The sequence below is a fragment of the Mya arenaria genome, chromosome 16 (genome assembly GCF_026914265.1).
Source record: "Mya arenaria isolate MELC-2E11 chromosome 16, ASM2691426v1".
Taxonomy (NCBI): Eukaryota; Metazoa; Mollusca; class Bivalvia; order Myida; family Myidae; genus Mya; species Mya arenaria.
Window position 1 is genome coordinate 31,618,291 of NC_069137.1, and position 21,902 is coordinate 31,640,192.

Sequence of the window (21,902 nt, forward strand, 5' to 3'; positions counted from 1 at the left end):
TAGCTATTAGTAGCTCTAAGTAGTTCGCATTAGCTTCTAGTAGCTATTAGTATATCTAAGTAGTTCGCAGTAACTTCTAGTAGCTATTAGTAGCCCTAAGTAGTTCGCAGTGGCTTCTAGTAGCTATAAGTAGCTCTAAGTAGTTCGCAGTAGCTTCTAGTAGCTATTAGTAGCTCTACGTAGTTCGTAGTAGCTTCTAGTAGCTATTAGTAGCTCTAAGTAGTTCGCAGTAGCTATATGTGGCTCTTAGTAGTTCGCAGTAGCTATTAGTAACTCTTAGTAGTTCGCAGTAGCTCCTAGTAGCTCTAAGTAGTTCGCAGTAGCTATTAGTAGCTCTTAGTAGTTCGCAGTAGCTATCAGTAACTCTTAGTAGTTTGTAGTAGCTCCTAGTAGTTCAAAGTAGTTCGCAGTAGCTATTAGTAGCTCTTAGTAGTTCGCAGTAGCTATCAGTAGCAATAAGCAGTTCGTAGTAGCTTCTAGTAGCTATTAGTAGCTCTAAGTAGTTCGTAGTAGCTTCTAGTAGCTCCTAGTAGCTCTAAGTAGTTCGCAGTAGCTATATGTAGCTCTTAGTAGTTCGCAGTAGCTATTAGTAACTCTTAGTAGTTCGTAGTAGCTCCTAGTAGCTCTAATTAGTTCGCAGTAGCTATTAGTCGCTCTTAGTAGTTCGCAGTAGCTATTAGTAACTCTTATTAGTTCGTAGTAGCTCTTAGTAGCTCGAAGTAGTTCGCAGTAGCTATTAGTAGCTCTTAGTAGTTCCCAGTAGCTATTACTAACTCTTAGTAGTTCGTAGTAGCTATTAGTAGTTCGCAGTAGCTATTAGTAACTCTTAGTAGTTCGTAGTAGCTCCTAGTAGCTCTAAGTAGTTCGCAGTAGCTAAAAGTAGCTCTAAGTAGTTCGCAGTAGCTATTAGTAGCTCTAAGTAGTTCGTAGTAGCTCCTAGTAGCTCTAAGTAGTTCGCAGTAGCTCTTAGTAGTTCGCAGTAGCTATTAGTAACTCTTAGTAGTTCGTAGTAGCTCCTAGTAGCTCTTAGTAGTTCGCAGTAGCTATTAGTAACTCTTAGTAGTTCGCAGTAGCTATCAGTAGCTCTAAGTAGTTCGTAGTAGCTTCTAGTAGCTATTAGTAGCTCTAAGTAGTTCGTAGTAGCTTCTAGTAGCTATCAGTAGCTCTAGGTAGTTCGTAGTAGCTTCTAGTAGCTATTAGTAGCTCTAAGTAGTTCTCAGTAGCTATTAGTAGCTCTAAGTAGTTCGCAGTAGCTATTAGTAGCTCTAAGTAGTTCGCAGTAGCTATTAGTAGCTCTAAGTAGTTCGCAGTAGCTATTAGTAGCTCTAAGTAGTTCGCAGTAGCTATTAGTAGCTCTAAGTAGTTCGCAGTAGCTATTAGTAGCTCTAAGTAGTTCGTAGTAGCTTCTAGTAGCTATCAGTAGCTCTAAGTAGTTCGTAGTAGCTTCTAGTAGCTATTAGTAGCTCTAAGTAGTTCGCAGTAGCTTCTAGTAGCTATTAGTAGCTCTAAGTAGTTCGTAGTAGCTTCTAGTAGCTATTAGTAGCTTTAAGTAGTTCACAGTAGCTCTTAGTAGCTCTTAGTAGTTCGCAGTAGCTATCAGTAGCTCTAAGTAGTTCGTAGTAGCTTCTAGTAGCTATTAGTAGCTCTAAGTAGTTCGTAGTAGCTTCTAGTAGCTATCAGTAGCTCTAAGTAGTTCGTAGTAGCTTCTAGTAGCTATCAGTAGCTCTAAGTAGTTCGCAGTAGCTTCTAGTAGCTATTAGTAGCTCTAAGTAGTTCGCAGTAGCTTCTAGTAGCTATCAGTAGCTCTAAGTAGTTCGTAGTAGCTTCTAGTAGCTATTAGTAACTCTTAGTAGTTCGCAGTAGCTATTAGTAGCTCTAAGTAGTTCGCAGTGGCTTTTAATAGCTATTAGTAGCTCTAAGTAGTTCGAAGTAGCTTCTAGTAGCTATTAGTAGCTCTAAGTAGTTCGAAGTAGCTACTAGTAACTATTAGTAGCTCTAAGTAGTTCGCAGTAGCTTCTAGTAGCTATTTGTAGCTCTAAGTAGTTCGCAGTAGCTTCTAGTAGCTATTAGTAGCTCTAAGTAGTTCGCAGTAGCTTCTAGTAGCTATTAGTAGCTCTAAGTAGTTCGCAGTAGCTTCTAGTAGCTATTAGTAGCTCTAAGTAGTTCGCAGTAGCTTCTAGTATCTATTATAGCTCTAAGTTGTTAGTAGTAGCTTCTAGTAGCTATTAGTAGCTTTAAGTAGTTCGCAGTAGCTATATGTAGCTCTTAGTAGTTCGCAGTAGCTATTATTAACTCTTAGTAGTTCGTAGTAGCTCCTAGTAGCTCTAATTAGTTCGCAGTAGCTATTAGTCGCTCTTAGTAGTTCGTAGTAGCTTCTAGTAGCTATCAGTAGCTCTAAGTAGTTCGTAGTAGCTTCTAGTAGCTATTAGTAGCTCTAAGTAGTTCGCAGTAGCTATTAGTAGCTCTAAGTAGTTCTCAGTAGCTATTAGTAGCTCTAAGTAGTTCGCAGTAGCTATTAGTAGCTCTAAGTAGTTCGCAGTAGCTATTAGTAGCTCTAAGTAGTTCGTAGTAGCTTCTAGTAGCTATCAGTAGCTCTAAGTAGTTTGTAGTAGCTTCTAGTAGCTATTAGTAGCTCTAAGTAGTTCGCAGTAGCTTCTAGTAGCTATTAGTAGCTCTAAGTAGTTCGTAGTAGCTTCTAGTAGCTATTAGTAGCTCTAAGTAGTTCGCAGTAGCTCTTAGTAGTTCGCAGTAGCTATCAGTAGCACTAAGTAGTTCGTAGAAGCTTCTAGTAGCTATTAGTAGCTCTAAGTAGTTCGTAGTAGCTTCTAGTAGCTATCAGTAGCTCTAAGTAGTTCGTAGTAGCTTCTAGTAGCTATCAGTAGCTCTAAGTATTTCGCAGTAGCTTCTAGTAGCTATTAGTATCTCTTAGTAGTTCGCAGTAGCTTCTAGTAGCTATCAGTAGCTCTAAGTAGTTCGCAGTAGCTATCAGTAGCTCTAAGTAGTTCGTAGTAGCTTCTAGTAGCTATTAGTAGCTCTAAGTAGTTTGCAGTAGCTTCTAGTAGCTATTAGTAGCTCTAAGAGTTCGTAGTAGCTTCTAGTAGCTATTAGTAGCTCTAAGTAGTTCGCAGTAGCTACTAGTAGCTATTAGTAGCTCTAAGTAGTTCGCATTAGCTTCTTGTAGCTATTATTATATCTAAGTAGTTCGCAGTAGCTATTAGTAGCTCTAAGTAGTTCGCAGTAGCTATTAGTAGCTCTAAGTAGTTCGTAGTAGCTTCTAGTAGCTATTAGTAGCCCTAAGTAGTTCGCAGTGGCTTCTTGTAGCTATAAGTAGCTCTAAGTAGTTCGCAGTAGCTTCTAGTAGCTATTAGTAGCTCTACGTAGTTCGTAGTAGCTTCTAGTAGCTATTAGTAGCTCTAAGTAGTTCGCAGTAGCTATATGTAGCTCTTAGTAGTTCGCAGTAGCTATTAATAACTCTTAGTAGTTCGTAGTAGCTCCTAGTAGCTCTAAGTAGTTCGCAGTAGCTATTAGTAGCTCTTAGTAGTTCGCAGTAGCTATCAGTAACTCTTAGTAGTTCGTAGTAGCTGCTAGTAGCTCAAAGTAGTTCGCAGTAGCTATTAGTAGCTCTTAGTAGTTCGCAGTAGCTATCAGTAGCAATAAGCAGTTCGTAGTAGCTTCTAGTAGCTATTAGTAGCTCTAAGTAGTTCGTAGTAGCTTCTAGCAGCTCTTAGTAGCTCTAAGTAGTTCCCAGTAGCTATATGTAGCTCTTAGTAGTTCGCAGTAGCTATTAGTAACTCTTAGTAGTTCGTAGTAGCTCCTAGTAGCTCTAATTAGTTCGCAGTAGCTATTAGTCGCTCTTAGTAGTTCGCAGTAGCTATTAGTAACTCTTATTAGTTCGTAGTAGCTCCTAGTAGCTCGAAGTAGTTCGCAGTAGCTATTAGTAGCTCTTAGTAGTTCCCAGTAGCTATTACTAACTCTTAGTAGTTCGTAGTAGCTATTAGTAGTTCGCAGTAGCTATTAGTAACTCTTAGTAGTTCGTAGTAGCTCCTAGTAGCTCTAAGTAGTTCGCAGTAGCTAAAAGTAGCTCTAAGTAGTTCGCAGTAGCTATTAGTAGCTCTAAGTAGTTCGTAGTAGCTATCAATAGCTCTAAGTAGTTCGCAGTAGCTCTTAGTAGTTCGCAGTAGCTATTAGTAACTCTTAGTAGTTCGTAGTAGCTCCTAGTAGCTCTTAGTAGTTCGCAGTAGCTATTAGTAACTCTTAGTAGTTCGCAGTAGCTATCAGTAGCTCTAAGTAGTTCGTAGTAGCTTCTAGTAGCAATCAGTAGCTTTAAGTAGTTCGTAGTAGCTTCTAGTAGCTATTAGTAGCTCTAAGTAGTTCATAGTAGTTTCTAGTAGCTATTAGTAGCTCTAAGTAGTTCGTAGTAGCTTCTAGTAGCTATTGGTAGCACTAAGTAGTTCGTAGTAGCTTCTAGTAGCTATCAGTAGCTCTAGGTAGTTCGTAGTAGCTTCTAGTAGCTATTAGTAGCTCTAAGTAGTTCGCAGTAGCTATTAGTAGCTCTAAGTAGTTCGCAGTAGCTATTAGTAGCTCTAAGTAGTTCGCAGTAGCTATTAGTAGCTCTAAGTAGTTCGCAGTAGCTATTAGTAGCTCTAAGTAGTTCGTAGTAGCTTCTAGTAGCTATCAGTAGCTCTAAGTAGTTCGTAGTAGCTTCTAGTAGCTATTAGTAGCTCTAAGTAGTTCGCAGTAGCTTCTAGTAGCTATTAGTAGCTCTAAGTAGTTCGTAGTAGCTTCTAGTAGCTATTAGTAGCTTTAAGTAGTTCACAGTAGCTCTTAGTAGCTCTTAGTAGTTCGCAGTAGCTATCAATAGCTCTAAGTAGTTCGTAGTAGCTTCTAGTAGCTATTAGTAGCTCTAAGTAGTTCGCAGTAGCTTCTAGTAGCTATCAGTAGCTCTAAGTAGTTCGTAGTAGCTTCTAGTAGCTATCAGTAGCTCTAAGTAGTTCGCAGTAGCTTCTAGTAGCTATTAGTAGCTCTAAGTAGTTCGCAGTAGCTTCTAGTAGCTATCAGTAGCTCTAAGTAGTTCGTAGTAGCTTTTAGTAGCTATTAGTTACTCTTAGTAGTTCGCAGTAGCTATTAGTAGCTCTAAGTAGTTCGCAGTGGCTTTTAGTAGCTATTAGTAGCTCTAAGTAGTTCGTAGTAGCTTCTAGTAGCTATTAGTAGCTCTAAGTAGTTCGAAGTAGCTACTAGTAACTATTAGTAGCTCTAAGTAGTTCGCAGTAGCTTCTAGTAGCTATTTGTAGCTCTAAGTAGTTCGCAGTAGCTTCTAGTAGCTATTAGTAGCTCTAAGTAGTTCGCAGTAGCTTCTAGTAGCTATTAGTAGCTCTAAGTAGTTCGCAGTAGCTCTTAGTAGCTATTAGTAGCTCTAAGTAGTTCGCAGTAGCTTCTAGTATCTATTATAGCTCTAAGTAGTTAGTAGTAGCTTCTAGTAGCTATTAGTAGCTTTAAGTAGTTCGCAGTAGCTATTAGTAGCTCTAAGTAGTTCGCAGTGGCTTTTAGTAGCTATTAGTAGCTCTAAGTAGTTCGTAGTAGCTTCTAGTAGCTATTAGTAGCTCTAAGTAGTTCGCAGTAGCTTCTAGTAGCTATTAGTAGCTCTAAGTAGTTCGCAGTAGCTTCTAGTAGCTATTAGTAGCTCTAAGTAGTTCGCAGTAGCTTCTAGTATCTATTATAGCTCTAAGTAGTTAGTAGTAGCTTCTAGTAGCTATTAGTAGCTTTAAGTAGTTCGCAGTAGCTATATGTAGCTCTTAGTAGTTCGCAGTAGCTATTATTAACTCTTAGTAGTTCGTAGTAGCTCCTAGTAGCTATCAGTAGCTCTAAGTAGTTTGTAGTAGCTTCTAATAGCTATTAATAGCTTTAAGTAGTTCGTAGTATTTTCTAGTAGCTATCAGTAGCTCTAAGTAGTTCGTAGTAGCTTATAGTAGCTATTAGTAGCTCTAAGTAGTTCGCAGTAGCTTCTAGTAGCTATTAGTAGCCTTAAGTAGTTCGTAGTAGCTTCTAGTAGCTATTAGTAGCTCTAAGTAGTTCGTAGTAGCTTCTAGTAGCTCCTAGTAGCTCTAAGTAGTTCGCAGTAGCTATTAGTAGCTCTAAGTAGTTCGTAGTAGCTTCTAGTAGCTCCTAGTAGCTCTATGTAGTTCGTAGTAGCTTCTAGTAGCTATTTGTAGCTCTAAGTAGTTAGTAGTAGCTTCTAGTAGCTCCTAGTAGCTCTAAGTAGTTCGTAGTAGTTTCTAGTAGCTCCTAGTAGCTCTAAGTAGTTCGCAGTAGCTATAAGTAGCTTTAAGTAGTTCGTAGTAGCTTCTAGTAGCTATTAGTAGCTCTAAGTAGTTCGTAGTAGCTTCTAGTAGCTATCAGTAGCTCTAAGTAGTTCGTAGTAGCTTCTAGTAGCTATTAGTAGCTCTAAGTAGTTCGCAGTAGCTTCAAGTAGCTATAAGTAGCTCTAAGTAGTTCGCAGTAGCTTCTAGCAGCTATTAGTATCTCTAAGTAGTTCGCAGTAGCTTCTAGTAGCTATTAGTAGCTCTAAGTAGTTCGTAGTAGCTTTTAGTAGCTATCAGTAGCTCTATGTAGTTCGTAGTAGCTTCTAGTAGCTATTAGTAGTAGCTCTAAGTAGTTCGTAGTAGTTTCTAGTAGCTATTAGTAACTCTTAGTAGTTCGCAGTAGCTATTAGTAGCTCTAAGTAGTTCGCAGTAGCTATTAGTAGCTGTAAGTAGTTCGCAGTAGCTATTAGTAGCTCTAAGTAGTTCGCAGTAGCTATTAGTAGCTCTAAGTAGCTCTAAGTAGCTCTAAGTAGTTCGTAGTAGCTTCTAGTAGCTATTAGTAGCTCTAAGTAGTTCGTAGTAGCTTCTAGTAGCTATTAGTAGCTCTAAGTAGTTCGCAGTAGCTTCTAGTAGCTATCAGTAGCTCTAAGTAGTTCGTAGTAGCTTCTAGTAGCTATTAGTAGCTCTAAGTAGTTCGCAGTAGCTTCTAGTAGCTATTAGTAGCTCTAAGTAGTTCGTAGTAGCTTCTAGTAGCTCCTAGTAGCTCTAAGTAGTTCGCAGTAGCTATCAGTAGCTCTAAGTAGTTCGTAGTAGCTTCTAGTAGCTATCAGTAGCTCTAAGTAGTTCGTAGTAGCTTCTAGTAGCTATCAGTAGCTCTACGTAGTTCGTAGTAGCTTCTAGTAGCTATTAGTAGCTCTAAGTAGTTCGCAGTAGCTTCAAGTAGCTATCAGTAGCTCTAAGTAGTTCGTTGTAGCTTCTAGTAGCTATCAGTAGCTCTAAGTAGTTCGCAGTAGCTATCAATAGCTCTAAGTAGTTCGTAGTAGCTTCTAGTAGCTATTAGTAGCTCTAAGTAGTTCGTAGTAGCTTTTAGTAGCTATCAGTAGCTCTAAGTAGTTCGTAGTAGCTTCTAGTAGCTATTAGTAGCTCTAAGTAATTCGCAGTAGTTTCTAGTAGCTATTAGTAGCTCTAAGTAGTTCGTAGTAGCTTCTAGTAGCTATTAGTAGCTCTAAGTAGTTCGTAGTAGCTTCTAGTAGCTATTAGTAGCTCTAAGTAGTTCGTAGTAGCTTCTAGTAGCTATTAGTAGCTCTAAGTAGTTCGTAGTAGCTCTTATTTGTTCGTAGTAACTCTTAGTTGTCAGTAGTATCTCGTAATAGCTCTAAGTAGTAACTCTTAGCGGCTTTTAGCAGGACCCTCATATATCACTTATGTTTTCTAGTTAATTTGTCTCAATTGAAATACGTATGACAATTGCTATAATCACTCTTACCCTTTTCATAGAGAATGCGAAAGTGCAGATTTGTACACTAGTCTTGTGTTTTAAACAGTTACTGTCAGAATATATTGCGTTTAATTATATAACAAAACATGATTTCCAAATAGTGTGGTTACATGGGCGAGATTATGATGTCGATTTGTTTTCTTGGAAGAATAATAAAGCAAATGAAAATTCATGAATGTTTAAAATACGACATATGCAAGGACTCAAACTGTGTTCTATTTATACAAGCACTTTACTTGTCTTGTTATTTTTAGCATCATTATCGTCTCAAAACATTGTATAGACCAAAGATTAAGCAAATGCAAATGTATGAATGTTCAAAGAACGACATGGTTAAGGGCTAAAACTGTGTTCCAGTGTTACACGCGCTTCACTTCTTGTTAGCTTTTGCATCAATGTCGATTGAATAACGTTGTATCGAGTCTATCGTCCAAATGCAAAACGACGGTTGCCGATTTTACATTTTTTAATGTTTTCTGAGGGGTGTTATACTTATAGTATTTTTTAAAGGACTTTGTAAATTTGATTTTTCCATTAACAGTCCCAGTGGCTTTTTTACTTGTCACTGTGAGTTCAATTATCATTTGTTTCGCAGAAGCCCGCCGTTTAGAAAGTTCCAGCGTTACGTTTGGCTGCTGTCATCTTACGCCGCTTCCCGATAATTATTTGCCATTATTTGTAAGTCCACTGAATTTTACTGTGAGAGCCTAGCGCATTTTCTGGAATAAACACCGTTTTATCGGAATTTACAGAATTTTCCACAGAAAACGTTATTCCTTATCAGCTGGAGAAAACATTTTGCGATTATCATGACTATCGATTTTTATGTACACCGGCGACACGGATAAAAACAGGCGGAGACGAAATTGATTATTGAAAAGCATTATGGGAGTCGCAGATTTTCTGTTAATCTAGTTCCTGCAAGAGCTTGGAATAACATGTGCTTTTGTTGTCAAGTTTTGTTTAAAGTGTTGTAGAGATATGAATAGTGAATAAACTGTTATGAATACTCATTGTAGGTTTTAGTTGTAGTTAGTTTAGACTTGCGTTCAATTGTTGGTGATTTTTGTTTTAATTCGTGAAAACGTGTCGTATTTATATTGTTCCAAAATAATTGGATTTTGGTCGACAATTCCATTAAAGCTAACGGATATTAATGCGCTGCTACAGTTTTGGATTGCGAAAATAAATTTTTGATTGCTAACCAAATTGGGATATTGTTGACATACAATATATACTTGTATTTGATAGATAGACACTGATTTGTTTACGACCGTTGCTCAAGCATTCCATATTTATTGTATGTCTCACATTTGCTACACATATCAACAGAGCATATATTATAGCCGAAATATATATACAACAAGGAGTATTAGTTTAATTGGTATTATCAAAACTGCTGTCGAACTTATACATAGTGCTTTGAAACAAATATCATTCTTAAGTGTGTTTATCATTCCTTTGCCAAAATTGGGAAGCCAAAATCTCAAAGCGACCGTGAAAGTGGTCAAATTCTTCACAAAACACTTGCTGTGGAACATCACGGGATACACAAGCAACAGAAAGGCACAACGTCATCATCAGTGACGTCACATTGCCAAACGAACGGAAACCCAGAAATTTCTCAAAATATAATTATCCAAATGAGGCCTAACCTTACAACACTGACCAATGGCGTTGCGCTTGTCCCCGGAGTAGGGGAATCTCACCTGAGTGCCCCACTCGGACCGGCATCAATGAACGGTACCGGCCCCACCATCCCAATGAAGGACCATGATGCCATTAAACTGTTTGTGGGCCAGATTCCCCGGAACCTCGAGGAAAAGGATCTGCGGCCGATCTTCGAGGAGTACGGACAGATTTATGAGCTCACCGTCCTTAAGGACCGCTTCACCGGCATGCACAAAGGTACGCCAAGTGTTCTTATGCTAAGGTCTTTGTAAATCTGTGGAAGTTCAATTTGGGATCTTTATGGCATTTGAGGTCATTTATATCTAGGTATTGTACGTATTTGGTCAGACAATTATGGGTCCCGTTCTATATTATTATTTTTTTGGTCATACAATTATGGGACATTCATATTTTAATGTCTGGCCATTGTGTTTTTACCTTACATATTCGAATTATGTTTGGTGTTTTAATATGGTCTTTTGGTCCCATTATTTTAAATTCCTTCATGATGTTTGATTTGTCTGGTCTGTCACTGATGATTTAATGTGTTTGGTGTTGGCCTTGTCCATCCTACAGTCTGTGTACACGAGTCTCTAGTGCTTGACAGTTGTGTTCCATGACATCTGTCGAACGTACGATAGTAGTTCACTAATCATATAGACAAGTGTATACTTGTTCATCATCATACAGTATTTTAATCTTTAAATACGGTGTAAAGACTTAAATTCCATCGGGCGTGATCACTGATCAGAATACAGTGCAGTCCCGGAATGTAGTAGAACCATACGATCTACACTATCTGTGCCATACCAGTTTTCCTTCATGATGAACACGATGCTCTGTAGCCAACTTCATAAATCAGTCATTTGTGAAAACAACTGACACATTAAACTACACGTGTAATGAATGCATGCCTTAGAACCATTCTGAGAAATACCGCACCTTTTCGTATCTACCCTCCTACACATATGAGACATTCTTCTAAACATGTGGAAAATCGTTCTTCAAATGTGGAACATCCTCCTACAAATGTGAGACAATCGCATTAAAACGATCATCAGTCGTGCAGGAATCTTCCACAGACAAGTCACGGCCATCAAAGCGTATTTGGAAAACATGATTTATTTCTCTTTTTATGGAATGCTTAAAGCCAAGTTACTTATAGCTAAATCTAATATAACACCGATCACTCTGGGTTGCTAGGCAAAATCTTTGAGGCCTCTGAGACGTCCACATATGATGTGCCAATGTAGCACTTAAACCACATGTCATGGTTATATCGGACTTGTCAATATTGCAACGACAGTTGTCAACTTTCAACTTTCAACTGGTTATGTTTTAAGAGCGGGCTCTTATTTCGTCGACTTTAGTCCATATCAGACAACAGCAGCTCAAGAGGCATAGAGTGCAATGTCTTGTTCCCTAATTCCTCAGCTAGTCTGTGGCCAACTATAGGTGCACAAATTCTTCAGAATTAACATCACGTGTACACTAAAGCAGCAATAACATTTTGTTTTATTAAATACTTGTTATTTATTCCATTCCATATCAGACATATCTATATCAAATGAAATACCATACTTTGCACACGTCAATACAATATCCATATACATACGTACAAGCAAAATTATTAGCTCTGTAAAGCTGTGAACTCGTCGTCGCGTATTACCATTTACGTTGCCAGTTTAAACGCCAAGCAGGGTAGGGCGGGGGGGGGGGGGGGGGGGGGGGGGCTCACGTTTTTACGTTTCATGTCTAGATATCATATATACTACATAGGCCTAGGTACTGTATAACAAAGAAATGTGTGCAACACTGGTTTACTTTGCCGGTTAAAGGTAACGAATAGCTGACAGTACGACGTCGTATTTAGCTATGACAGTAGAATATACAGATGTGAGCATTTGATGAACACAGCCTTATGTTTGTCTCATGATAGTTTCCGAAAGGCAAATATCTGCGAAAAAAAAATCTAAACGGAGAGCTGGAAACAAATATTGTATAATATATCGTTTGTGAATATTCTAAAGACCTTACGTATGCTGTGTATATTGAGTGCATAGTCATTTTTAAGAGACTCCAGTCCAGGTCGTGATTACAGAAACATCTGGATTAGAGAAATATTCACGCAGTTTGAATTATATGTATGAAGATTGCTGCTGATATGAATTCGATGAATTCCTTGAGTATATGATTCAGAGAAAGTGAAATGCACGTGCAATATTCTCACAACAGGCGAAACGCAGTAACTGGCGTGTTGTCATCGATACTGAAGTTGAATTTTAACACAACTTTCTCTAAAAAATGCCCTATGATTTACAAACACTTGTGTTTAATGTTGTTTTACTCTGTACCCATAAACAAAGGACATCGTACACATAAACTAACGATTTATTAATATACAAATATGCACCTGTATAAGAAGCAATTATTAAAATGCCGTTTATTTGTTGTCAATGCGACTGTTAAAATGAAGGAAAAAAACAGATTAAGACGGTGTTGAACATCTTTTGTAAGTTTAGGTTATTAATATCCCATTGTCTATCGAGTTAGATCCCAAAAGGCTTTATTCAAAGCTAACAGCTTAGTGTTAAAATATGCATTATCTGTATATAAACATAACTTTCATTGTTTTGCAGAAAGAAAAGGAAATTATTTATAACGTTCGTTTAGTCTCAATTGGTAAATAAATCCCATGTTCGAACATGCTTAATACTCTAGAATGCAGTACTTCACTCATATTATAGCGTCAGTCAAGATATCATTCGGAACTCCTCGGCAATTTTCCATCGAAAAAACCCTCTGAGTTATATATGTATTGGCGGTTAACCAGAAGCAGTGGTTTTTTAACCTTTAAATAATAGCATAAATTAATTGTGTTGGTTTAACGTGTATTTCGTATTACTAAGTTTAAATTGGTTGAGGTATAGGGGTTATCAAGCAATGTCGAGGTATCGGGGTTATCAAGCAATGTCGAGATATCGGGGGAATCTAGCAATGTCGAGGTATCGGGGTTATCTACGATGTCGTGGTATCGGGGTAATCTAGCAATGTCGTGGTATCGGAGTTATCCAAGATGTCGTGGTATCGGGGTAATCTAGCGATGTCGTGGTATCGGGGTAATTTAGCAATCGTGGTATCGGGGTTATCTAGCAATGTCGTGGTATCGGGGTAATCTAGCAATGTCGTGGTATCGGGGTTGTCTACGATGTCGAGGTATCGGGGTTATCTAGCAATGTCGTGGTATCGGGGTTGTCTACGATGTCGAGGTATCGGGATTATCTAGCAATGTCGTGGTATCGGGGTTGTCATACAATGTCGTGGTATCGGGGTTATCAAGCAATGTCGAGGTATCGGGATATTCGAACAATGACCTGGTATTTGGGTTATCTAACAATAACGTGGTATCGGGGTAATCTAGCAATGCCGTGGTACCGGGGTTATCTAGCAATGCCGTGGTACCGGGGTTATCTAGCAATGCCGTGGTACCGGGGTTATCTAGCAATGTCGTGGTATCGGGGTTATCAAGCAATGATGTGGTATCGGGATTATCTAGCAATGCCGTGGTACCGGGGTTATCTAGCAATGTAGTGGTATCGGGATTATCTAGCAATGTCGTGGTATCGAGGTTATCTAGCAATGTCGAGGTATCGGGGTTATCAAGCAATGATGTGGTTAGGTATCGGGGTTATCTAGCAATATAGCGGTATAGGGGTTATCTAGCAATGCCGAGGTATCGTGATTATCTAGCATTGTCGAGGTACCTGGGTTATCTAGCAATGTCAAGGTATCGGATTTATAGCAATGCCGAGGTATCGGAGTCATAGCAATGTCAAGGTATCGGAATTCTAGCAATGTCGTGGTATCGGGGGTACTTAGCAATGCCGAGGTATCGGGGTTATAGCAATGTCGATGTATCGGGAGTAATCTAGCAATGTAGTGGTATCTGAGTTATCAAGCAATGTCGTGGTTCGGGGTATCTAGCAATGCCGAGGTATCGGGATTATCTAGCAATGTCGAGGTTTTGCGGTTATCTAGCAATGTCGAAGTATCGGGGTTATCTGGAAATGTCGAGGTATTGGGGTTATCGAGCAATGTCGAGGTTACAATGCGGAGGTATCGGGGTTATCTAGCAATGTCAAGGTATCGGGGTTATCTAGAAATGTCGAGGTATCGGGGGTATCGAGCAATGTCGAGGTATCGGGGTTATCTAGCAATGTCGAGGTATCGGGGTTATATAGAAATGTCGAGGTATTGGGGTTATCCAGCAATGTCGTGGTTACAATGCGGAGGTATCGGGGTTATCTAGCAATGTCGAGGTATCGGGGTTATCTAGAAATGTCGAGGTATCGGGGTTATCGAGCAATGTCGAGGTATCGGGGTTATCTAGAAATGTGGAAGTATTGGGTTATCGAACAATGTCGAGGTATCGGGGTTATCGAGCAATGTCGAGGTATCGGGGTTATCTAGAAATGTGGAAGTATTGGGGTTATCGAGCAATGTCGAGGTATCGGGGTTGTCAAACAATGTCGTGGTATCGGGATTATCTAGCAATGTCGAGGTATCGGGATAATCTAGCAATGTCGAGGTATCGGGGTTATCTAGCAATGTCGTGGTATCGGGGTTATCTAGCAATGTCGTGGTATCGGGGTTATCTAGCAATGTCGTGGTATCGGGGTAATCTAGCAATGTCGAGTTATTGGGTTTATCTAGCAATGCCGAGGTATCGGGTTTATCTAGCAATGTCGTGGTATCAGGATTATCTAGCAATGTCGTGGTATCGGGATTATCTAGCGATGTCGTGGTATCGGGGTAATCTAGCAATGTCGAGTTATTGGGTTTATCTAGCAATGCCGAGGTATCGGGTTTATCTAGCAATGTCGTGGTATCAGGATTATCTAGCAATGTCGAGGTATCGAGGTTATCTAGCAATGTCGTGGTATCGGGATTATCTAGCAATGTCGTGGTATCGGGATTATCTAGCAATGTCGTGGTATCGGGATTATCTAGCAATGTCGTGGTATCGAGGTTATCGAGCAATGTCGTGGTATCGGGATTATCTAGCAATGTCGTGGTATCGGGATTATCTAGCAATGCCGAGGTATCGAGGTTATCTAGCAATGTCGAGGTATCGAGGTTATCGAGCAATGTCAAGGTATCGGGGTTATCTAGCAATGTCGTGGTATCGGGATTATCTAGCAATGCCGAGGTATCGGGATTATCTAGCAATGCCGAGGTATCGGGGTAATCTAGCAATGTCGAGTTATTGGGTTTATCTAGCAATGCCGAGGTATCGGGGTTATCTAGCAATGTCGTGGTATCGGGATTATCTAGCAATGTCGAGGTATCGGGGTTATCAAGCAATGTCGAGGTATCGGGATATTCGAACAATGACCTGGTATTTGGGTTATCTAACAATAACGTGGTATCGGGGTAATCTAGCAATGCCGTGGTACCGGGGTTATCTAGCAATGCCGTGGTACCGGGGTTATCTAGCAATGCCGTGGTATCGGGGTTATCTAGCAATGCCGTGGTACCGGGGTTATCTAGCAATGTCGTGGTATCGGGGTTATCAAGCAATGATGTGGTATCGGGATTATCTAGCAATGCCGTGGTACCGGGGTTATCTAGCAATGTCGTGGTATCGGGTTTATCTAGCAATGTCGTGGTATCGAGGTTATCTAGCAATGTCGAGGTATCGGGGTTATCAAGCAATGATGTGGTGTGGTATCGGGGTTATCTAGCAATATAGCGGTATAGGGGTTATCTAGCATTGTCGAGGTACCTGGGTTATCTAGCAATGTCAAGGTATCGGATTTATAGCAATGCCGAGGTATCGGAGTCATAGCAATGTCAAGGTATCGGAATTCTAGCAATGTCGTGGTATCGGGGGTACTTAGCAATGCCGAAGTATCGGGGTTATAGCAATGTCGATGTATCGGGAGTAATCTAGCAATGTAGTGGTTTCTGAGTTATCAAGCAATGTCGTGGTTCGGGGTATCTAGCAATGCCGAGGTATCGGGATTATCTAGCAATGTCGAGGTTTTGCGGTTATCTAGCAATGTCGAAGTATCGGGGTTATCTGGAAATGTCGAGGTATTGGGGTTATCGAGCAATGTCGAGGTTACAATGCGGAGGTATCGGGGTTATCTAGCAATGTCGAGGTATCGGGGTTATCTAGAAATGTCGAGGTATTGGGGTTATCCAGCAATTTCGTGGTTACAATGCGGAGGTATCAGGGTTATCTAGCAATGTCAAGGTATCGGGGTTATCTAGAAATGTCGAGGTATCGGGGGTATCGAGCAATGTCGAGGTATCGGGGTTATCTAGCAATGTCGAGGTATCGGGGTTATATAGAAATGTCGAGGTATTGGGGTTATCCAGCAATGTCGTGGTTACAATGCGGAGGTATCGGGGTTATCTAGCAATGTCGAGGTATCGGGGTTATCTAGAAATGTCGAGGTATCGGGGTTATCGAGCAATGTCAAGGTATCGGGGTTATCTAGAAATGTGGAAGTATTGGGTTATCGAACAATGTCGAGGTATCGGGGTTATCGAGCAATGTCGAGGTATCGGGGTTATCTAGAAATGTGGAAGTATTGGGGTTATCGAGCAATGTCGAGGTATCGGGGTTATCTAGCAATCTCGAGCTATCGGGGTTCATATTGATGGTGAAAGGATATTCTTTGGTTATTCTATTTTTTTGAGAAAGTAACCCTAGTTGTGATCGAACCAACAACCTCTTGGGTGAGAAGCGGACATTTTTACCACTCTCATCCCAAATTATTCAAAAGACATTTAAAATTCATGTTTTAAATCTGAAATTTTATCATACATGTAATTTTCTAAGTTATATTTATTGTTAATGTTTGCGTTTCTAGACCATTTATGTGGTCCGGTTGAAGAATTAATGGTTTAGAAAAGTCAGAATGGATGAAACTGTGTACACGTGTTGGCAACGATTATACGCAAATGTATAGCAGGGCTAATAACTCGTTCAAGTTTTATGAAGACGTTCGTACATACTAGTTAATTAATCATATTTTGTAATATTCTCTAATAACCTTAGAAAGTTCTTCATTGTACATGTAAATAGGAACTCAATGTCTACTTTGTTTCAGGTGTTTAAAATCAAGCTGATATTAAGAGCGTTATTGTTGTTGGGCATATCTCCGCTATCAGCTTCTCTGTCATCGCTAATGTATACAAGAATTTCAGAACGTTTCTGAGAACTTTTTCTTACATTTCAACGTTTCAAATTTAAAGCACGCATCTAACCTTTCTTCATGTGCGATGGTAATTCTCGTGAAATGATTTCGATTCAAAACGCCTTAAAGTGACACTCTTATTCAAAACCAGTACATACATATGTATCACAGTTGACGACGTGTATGTGAATGATTGACTCGTATACTAGTATTAATATGAGCAGTCATTTAGTATTCTATTCGAGAGGCATACATGTATTTCTTCGAGGTAAAAAATCGATCTGCGTGAAGGGAAGCCGTGTCCATGTAATTAACAGGTTGGTCGTAGCTGAAAATGACAGACTCTCAACCGAGAACGTGGCTTCTGTCAAATGCAAGGCCCGATAATTAATATGTTGCCATAAACGAATGACTCAAATATATATAATAACAAAAGGTTATATCGATTTGATGGCCACATTGTTGGGCATGTATTTCTTTCTCCGTAGACAAACCATTGAACACCAGAATCGGAGTAGCAATTCTGATGCTGAAGTGCTGAGTTCTAATGGCTCTGTTTTTATTTTCTTTGTAAAACTGCAGCATATTAAAACAAACCGGTCTTACGAATTTGCTTGATTTATGAAACTATAGTGTGTCTATACCGTCAAGCTGTAAATCTAACTTAATAATCGTTTGCGGATCCATGGGGGTGTATCCGGAGACCCCCCCCCCCCCCCCCCATAAAATCCCCCTTCCTTTCAGTTTACTTTTTATTTCAAAATAGGAGAAATATATATATATATATATAATACGCATAAAATGCACCATTTCGAGCTAGATATTGTTAAAATTACCCCCCCCCCACCACACGTTTAACGATTTACATTTCGGATCTAATGGTGGGACGCTAGTCATAAGGTTACGCCCCTTAGCTACGCCCCTCTGACGTCAAATCCTGGAACCCTGATAGTTGATTAGGAAAAAGAAACGACGAGACATAATTGTGTAAGATAACTAGCCAGAAATTTAAGTGGCTTTTCAATAAAACATCAGAAGGAGCCCGTGGTGGGAATACGTCGGTAGTTGGCGAAATACCAATTCTATTTGAAATATGCGATATTCCACAATAATATATGACATCATTAATGATTATTTTATGGATTTGAGAAACGACCATTTGCAAGTGAAAACAGAAGTTTTAATCAAGTGTGTTTTCTTATAAAGTTAGGAAATTCGACAGCACAACATATTATGTTTTAGTTTCTTGCTTTACATTATTATGTTATTACATGTATATGCCATTTTCATATTCTTGATTGTAAATGTCATTCACTTTTACTCTACATTGAACTTATAGTTGTGCTTTAATTGCACATCGATTAAACTAATGTAAAATTATTTTTCAGCTTGTTTCGATTGACATATAATAATAATAATAATAATAATAATAATAATAATAATGATAATAATAATAATAATAATAATAATAATAATAATAATAATAATGATAATAATAATAATAATAATAATAATAATGATAATAATAATAATAATAATAATAATAATAACACATTTAGGCAATCAGTATCTTGTTTACAATGTGACCTTCCACTAAGACAAAACTGAGATCATACAAATACAGGATTTAACAATTATATCAAAATAGTCACCAATCATTACAAATACACGCAAATTATGCAATTATTGATCTTTAACAAGATATTATGCTTTTTTACAAAGCTTTAAAAGTATGTTACAATTGTAAATTAAATATAATATACTATTTCTAAATACAAAAGCCTTGAAAATAAGCACAATAAGATGTAACATTTTCGGTATTAAGCACTCAAATAATTTATTACTACTTGGACGCTGTCTATAATAACTTGGTGAATACTTAAATTCTAAGGTCATTCTGCAATGAGCATTTCAAAAGAAAATGATAACGGTGGTTTAACTGGATTTATCGGTGAAATACAATTGATATTTCACTGTTTGAAACGCGCAGGAATGTGCTGTTGGGGCGATACCAGTTCGGTAAAAAGGGACTTTCGATGGTACTTTGTAAAACTAACGAGCATGTATCTCACTGGTTAGCATGATTAGCTGTGCATGTGGGTCTTATAAGGGCATAATATGATCCAAACTTTTAACCAAAAAAAACGTGCTGTATCCGGTCCATTTGTGAGTATAGTGGTATGCTCACCTCCTACACATATATGACGCTATCCGATTGGACTAGAGCGGTCACGACGAGGTGTGTATAATCCATTTACCCCTTCGAAATTTATATCCTTTAGCTTCTAACAGTGAACCCACCATGAAGTGTTTCCTGCACAGTTTAATTCATATCGCCCCATAGTCCCACAGCACTGAGCGTGTCTAAACGGACTAATCAACTTTAATATTAGCAATGGTTTGTTAAAAGATTTGATGACGTGTTTAGTACCTCTAGTCTCATCTTGCCAAATCCGACACATTTTTCTGTTTGCATAAAAGGACTGTTGCATTTGGACTTTTGGGCTAAGCCCTTACGTGAACATGTTAAAACTACAATTCCATATAGTTCGCGATCCATCAACCTATCTTATTCAGGGTATACATGTTAAGTATACTCCAAACCTCAAATATTTAACCAGAAAAAAAGATCACTTTTCAAATAGTTTACGTCGTTTGCTACATTTCAAAAATAGAACCGTAAATGACCTTGTCGCAATTTTATTCTCCAACCGGAAATGAAAACAACGATTTCCGGAAGTCAGTCGCAGGATATCGATACTGTAACGCAGAGAATGACGAACACAACTTCCGGTTCGATTGATTCAGAAAATTTCAGCCGCGCGTTGATTAATGTAACTTAGATAAGCTAGTGAATGAATTCAGTTTGTAAATGATATCAATAATCGATTTTGACCATTTTTGAAGGATACTTGTCCGTTGAATGATTATGAAATTGAAACTTAAGCACATATTATTTTTGCTATTGGTAATGTCGAGAAACCTTTGCAAGAAGAGCATTATACAACAGATTTGAACCATAAGTGTGAGATGCAACAACTTGTACGTGTATAGGCGAGATCATACACGATCATGTATTAAGCGACACATATCTTAGCATTAAAATGATATTGTTTATTTAGGTTTAACTAAAACATTAGCTCGATTTAAGGCGGGCTTGGGCACGGCTGCCGAAATAAGTTTGGTAAAGGATAACTAAATCATAGCTTACCGCGCATTCCTTTTTACAAGCTAGAGCGCATGCGCGAAATTAACTTTTTATAACCAGTTCAGGTCTCAGTAATGGATATTTGACGGTTGGTAAATTAGAATCGATTAGAGCATTGAAAATATCCTAATTGACAATAAATAACATGAGCAAGATACAAACGACTGGCAGCCAGAGCTCTTCTTGTCGGCTTACATCGACGTTTGACCCACCCAAAGGTTCGTCATAGGTACCTTGGCTGATGTAAACAGCGGTTGGGTCAGTTGACAAACTCGAACACTGAGCCGATTTATAATTGCTTACACACATGCTTACACACATTTATGAAACAAACCTATCCGTTATATTAAGCAGTTCGCCAAACTCCGAAAAAACTCAATTAAGTCAAGACTACACAACATTGACAATGGAGCTGAGATCACGTGATGCTTGCACAACATTGTCAATGGAGCTGAGATCACGTGATGCTTGGACAACATTGTCAATGGAGCTGAGATCACGTGATGCTTGCACAACCACAACATTGTCAATGGAGCTGAGATCACGTGATGCTTGCACAACATTGACAATGGAGCTGAGATCACGTGATGCTTGGACAACATTGTTAATGGAGCTGAGATCACGTGATGCTTTCACAACATTGACAATGGAGCTGAGATCACGTGATGCTTTCACAACATTGACAATGGAGCTGAGATCACGAGATGCTTGGACAACATTGTCAATGGAGCTGAGATCACGTGATGCTTGGCTGTATTCAATAACGTTTCGAGTTTGAGTTTGAGGCTCAGGCGCAGAAAACGGAATTCTTAAATGTTTCAAAATACCTATATTAATATGACTATTTTTGACAAAACAGCGTGTGTCTGATTGTAGAACAGAGTATTTGTAACAGTTACAGCACTTTTGAACACATTTGCCCCTGTTATTGCATTTTAACAGCATTTATTTGATTTATGCTTCTAGACGTGGTCACTTATTTTCAAAATAGTTAAAGGAAGCAATTATTGTTCAAACTTTCAAATACTTCCAATATTGTGGTATGCAACTGTTACGTTTTATAAACCATATGGACAACTTAAACTGAGGAAATTGTGTTTTTTTCCAGACTGTTTTCGGAAAGAGAAAAAAAAATCTTATCTCCCTGTGCTCCCTGTGTGTCTTGTTTGTTTTGTTCGTACTACTTTGGACACATATTTAGTATATCTCCACATACACAAAATCAGTTCCTTATATCTATGGTTCGTAAACTTTGTGGTTCTACTTTCAATATTGCTGCTTCAGGTGGGCGCTATTTTTAGGAATATACTATAACATTGTTCGGGTATGGGCGAAAGCCGTTTCCGGTACGAAGGATCATGTAATTTTGCATTTAAATAAAAGTAACTATTTAAAGAATTATCAAAATGTTGAAGTCAGTTGTTTAAGTCGACGACATTCTTAAAGTCGGGCATTTAAAATAAAGGAAATGTTTAATGGGCGTCAAGCACCTCCAAATGGGCGAATTTTGCTCAGGCTAACACTTGTGAGAATTTCCCGCGGAGTAACGCGCGCTGAATTACGCGGGAAATTATCAAATAACAAATCACTAATTGTACCTGATTGAGGTGTATGTCACATTGACACGGTTATCGAATTCAAATTAATATTACTCGGCTTCAAAACTAGTGCATATATTGATACATGTATAAAAATTCATAAACCTTTTGCAATTTCATTCATGAACCAAGCATCTTAAAATATCTTTAAAAGCATAACAACACGTTGTGAACTCTCCAAGCTCATGGGACGTACTCCACCACCTAACACTTGTGGCAGTTGGTTAATGATGCCTGCTTGAGGACAATATGTGTGTTGTAAACAGCGATATAATATAAGTGGGGCTAAAATTCTCTAAAAAAATGATTCCTTTACCAGACAGACAGACAGACAGACAAACAGACAGACATGTTTATTGTCGTAAACATGTTTTATAACAGTTTCTTGACAAAATATAATACGTATTAACCATGTATATA

At 38.7% G+C, this 21,902-nt stretch overlaps 1 protein-coding gene across 6 annotated transcripts in view; it reads left to right on the forward strand.

The window, feature by feature from the left end:
* The first annotated feature begins 8,707 nt into the window (after window positions 1–8,707).
* The window catches only part of LOC128221959 (CUGBP Elav-like family member 3-B), a 156,186-nt gene continuing 142,991 nt past the window's right edge, over window positions 8,708–21,902 (forward strand). For all 6 annotated transcript variants that reach the window (XR_008259036.1, XM_052930677.1, XM_052930678.1 and 3 more), the window contains exon 1: window positions 8,708–9,705. Coding sequence is in view for 5 of the 6 variants with exons in the window: in XM_052930677.1 (XP_052786637.1) it covers window positions 9,441–9,705 (265 nt within the window). In the remaining variant the exon portion in view is untranslated. The remainder of the gene's footprint in view (window positions 9,706–21,902) is intronic.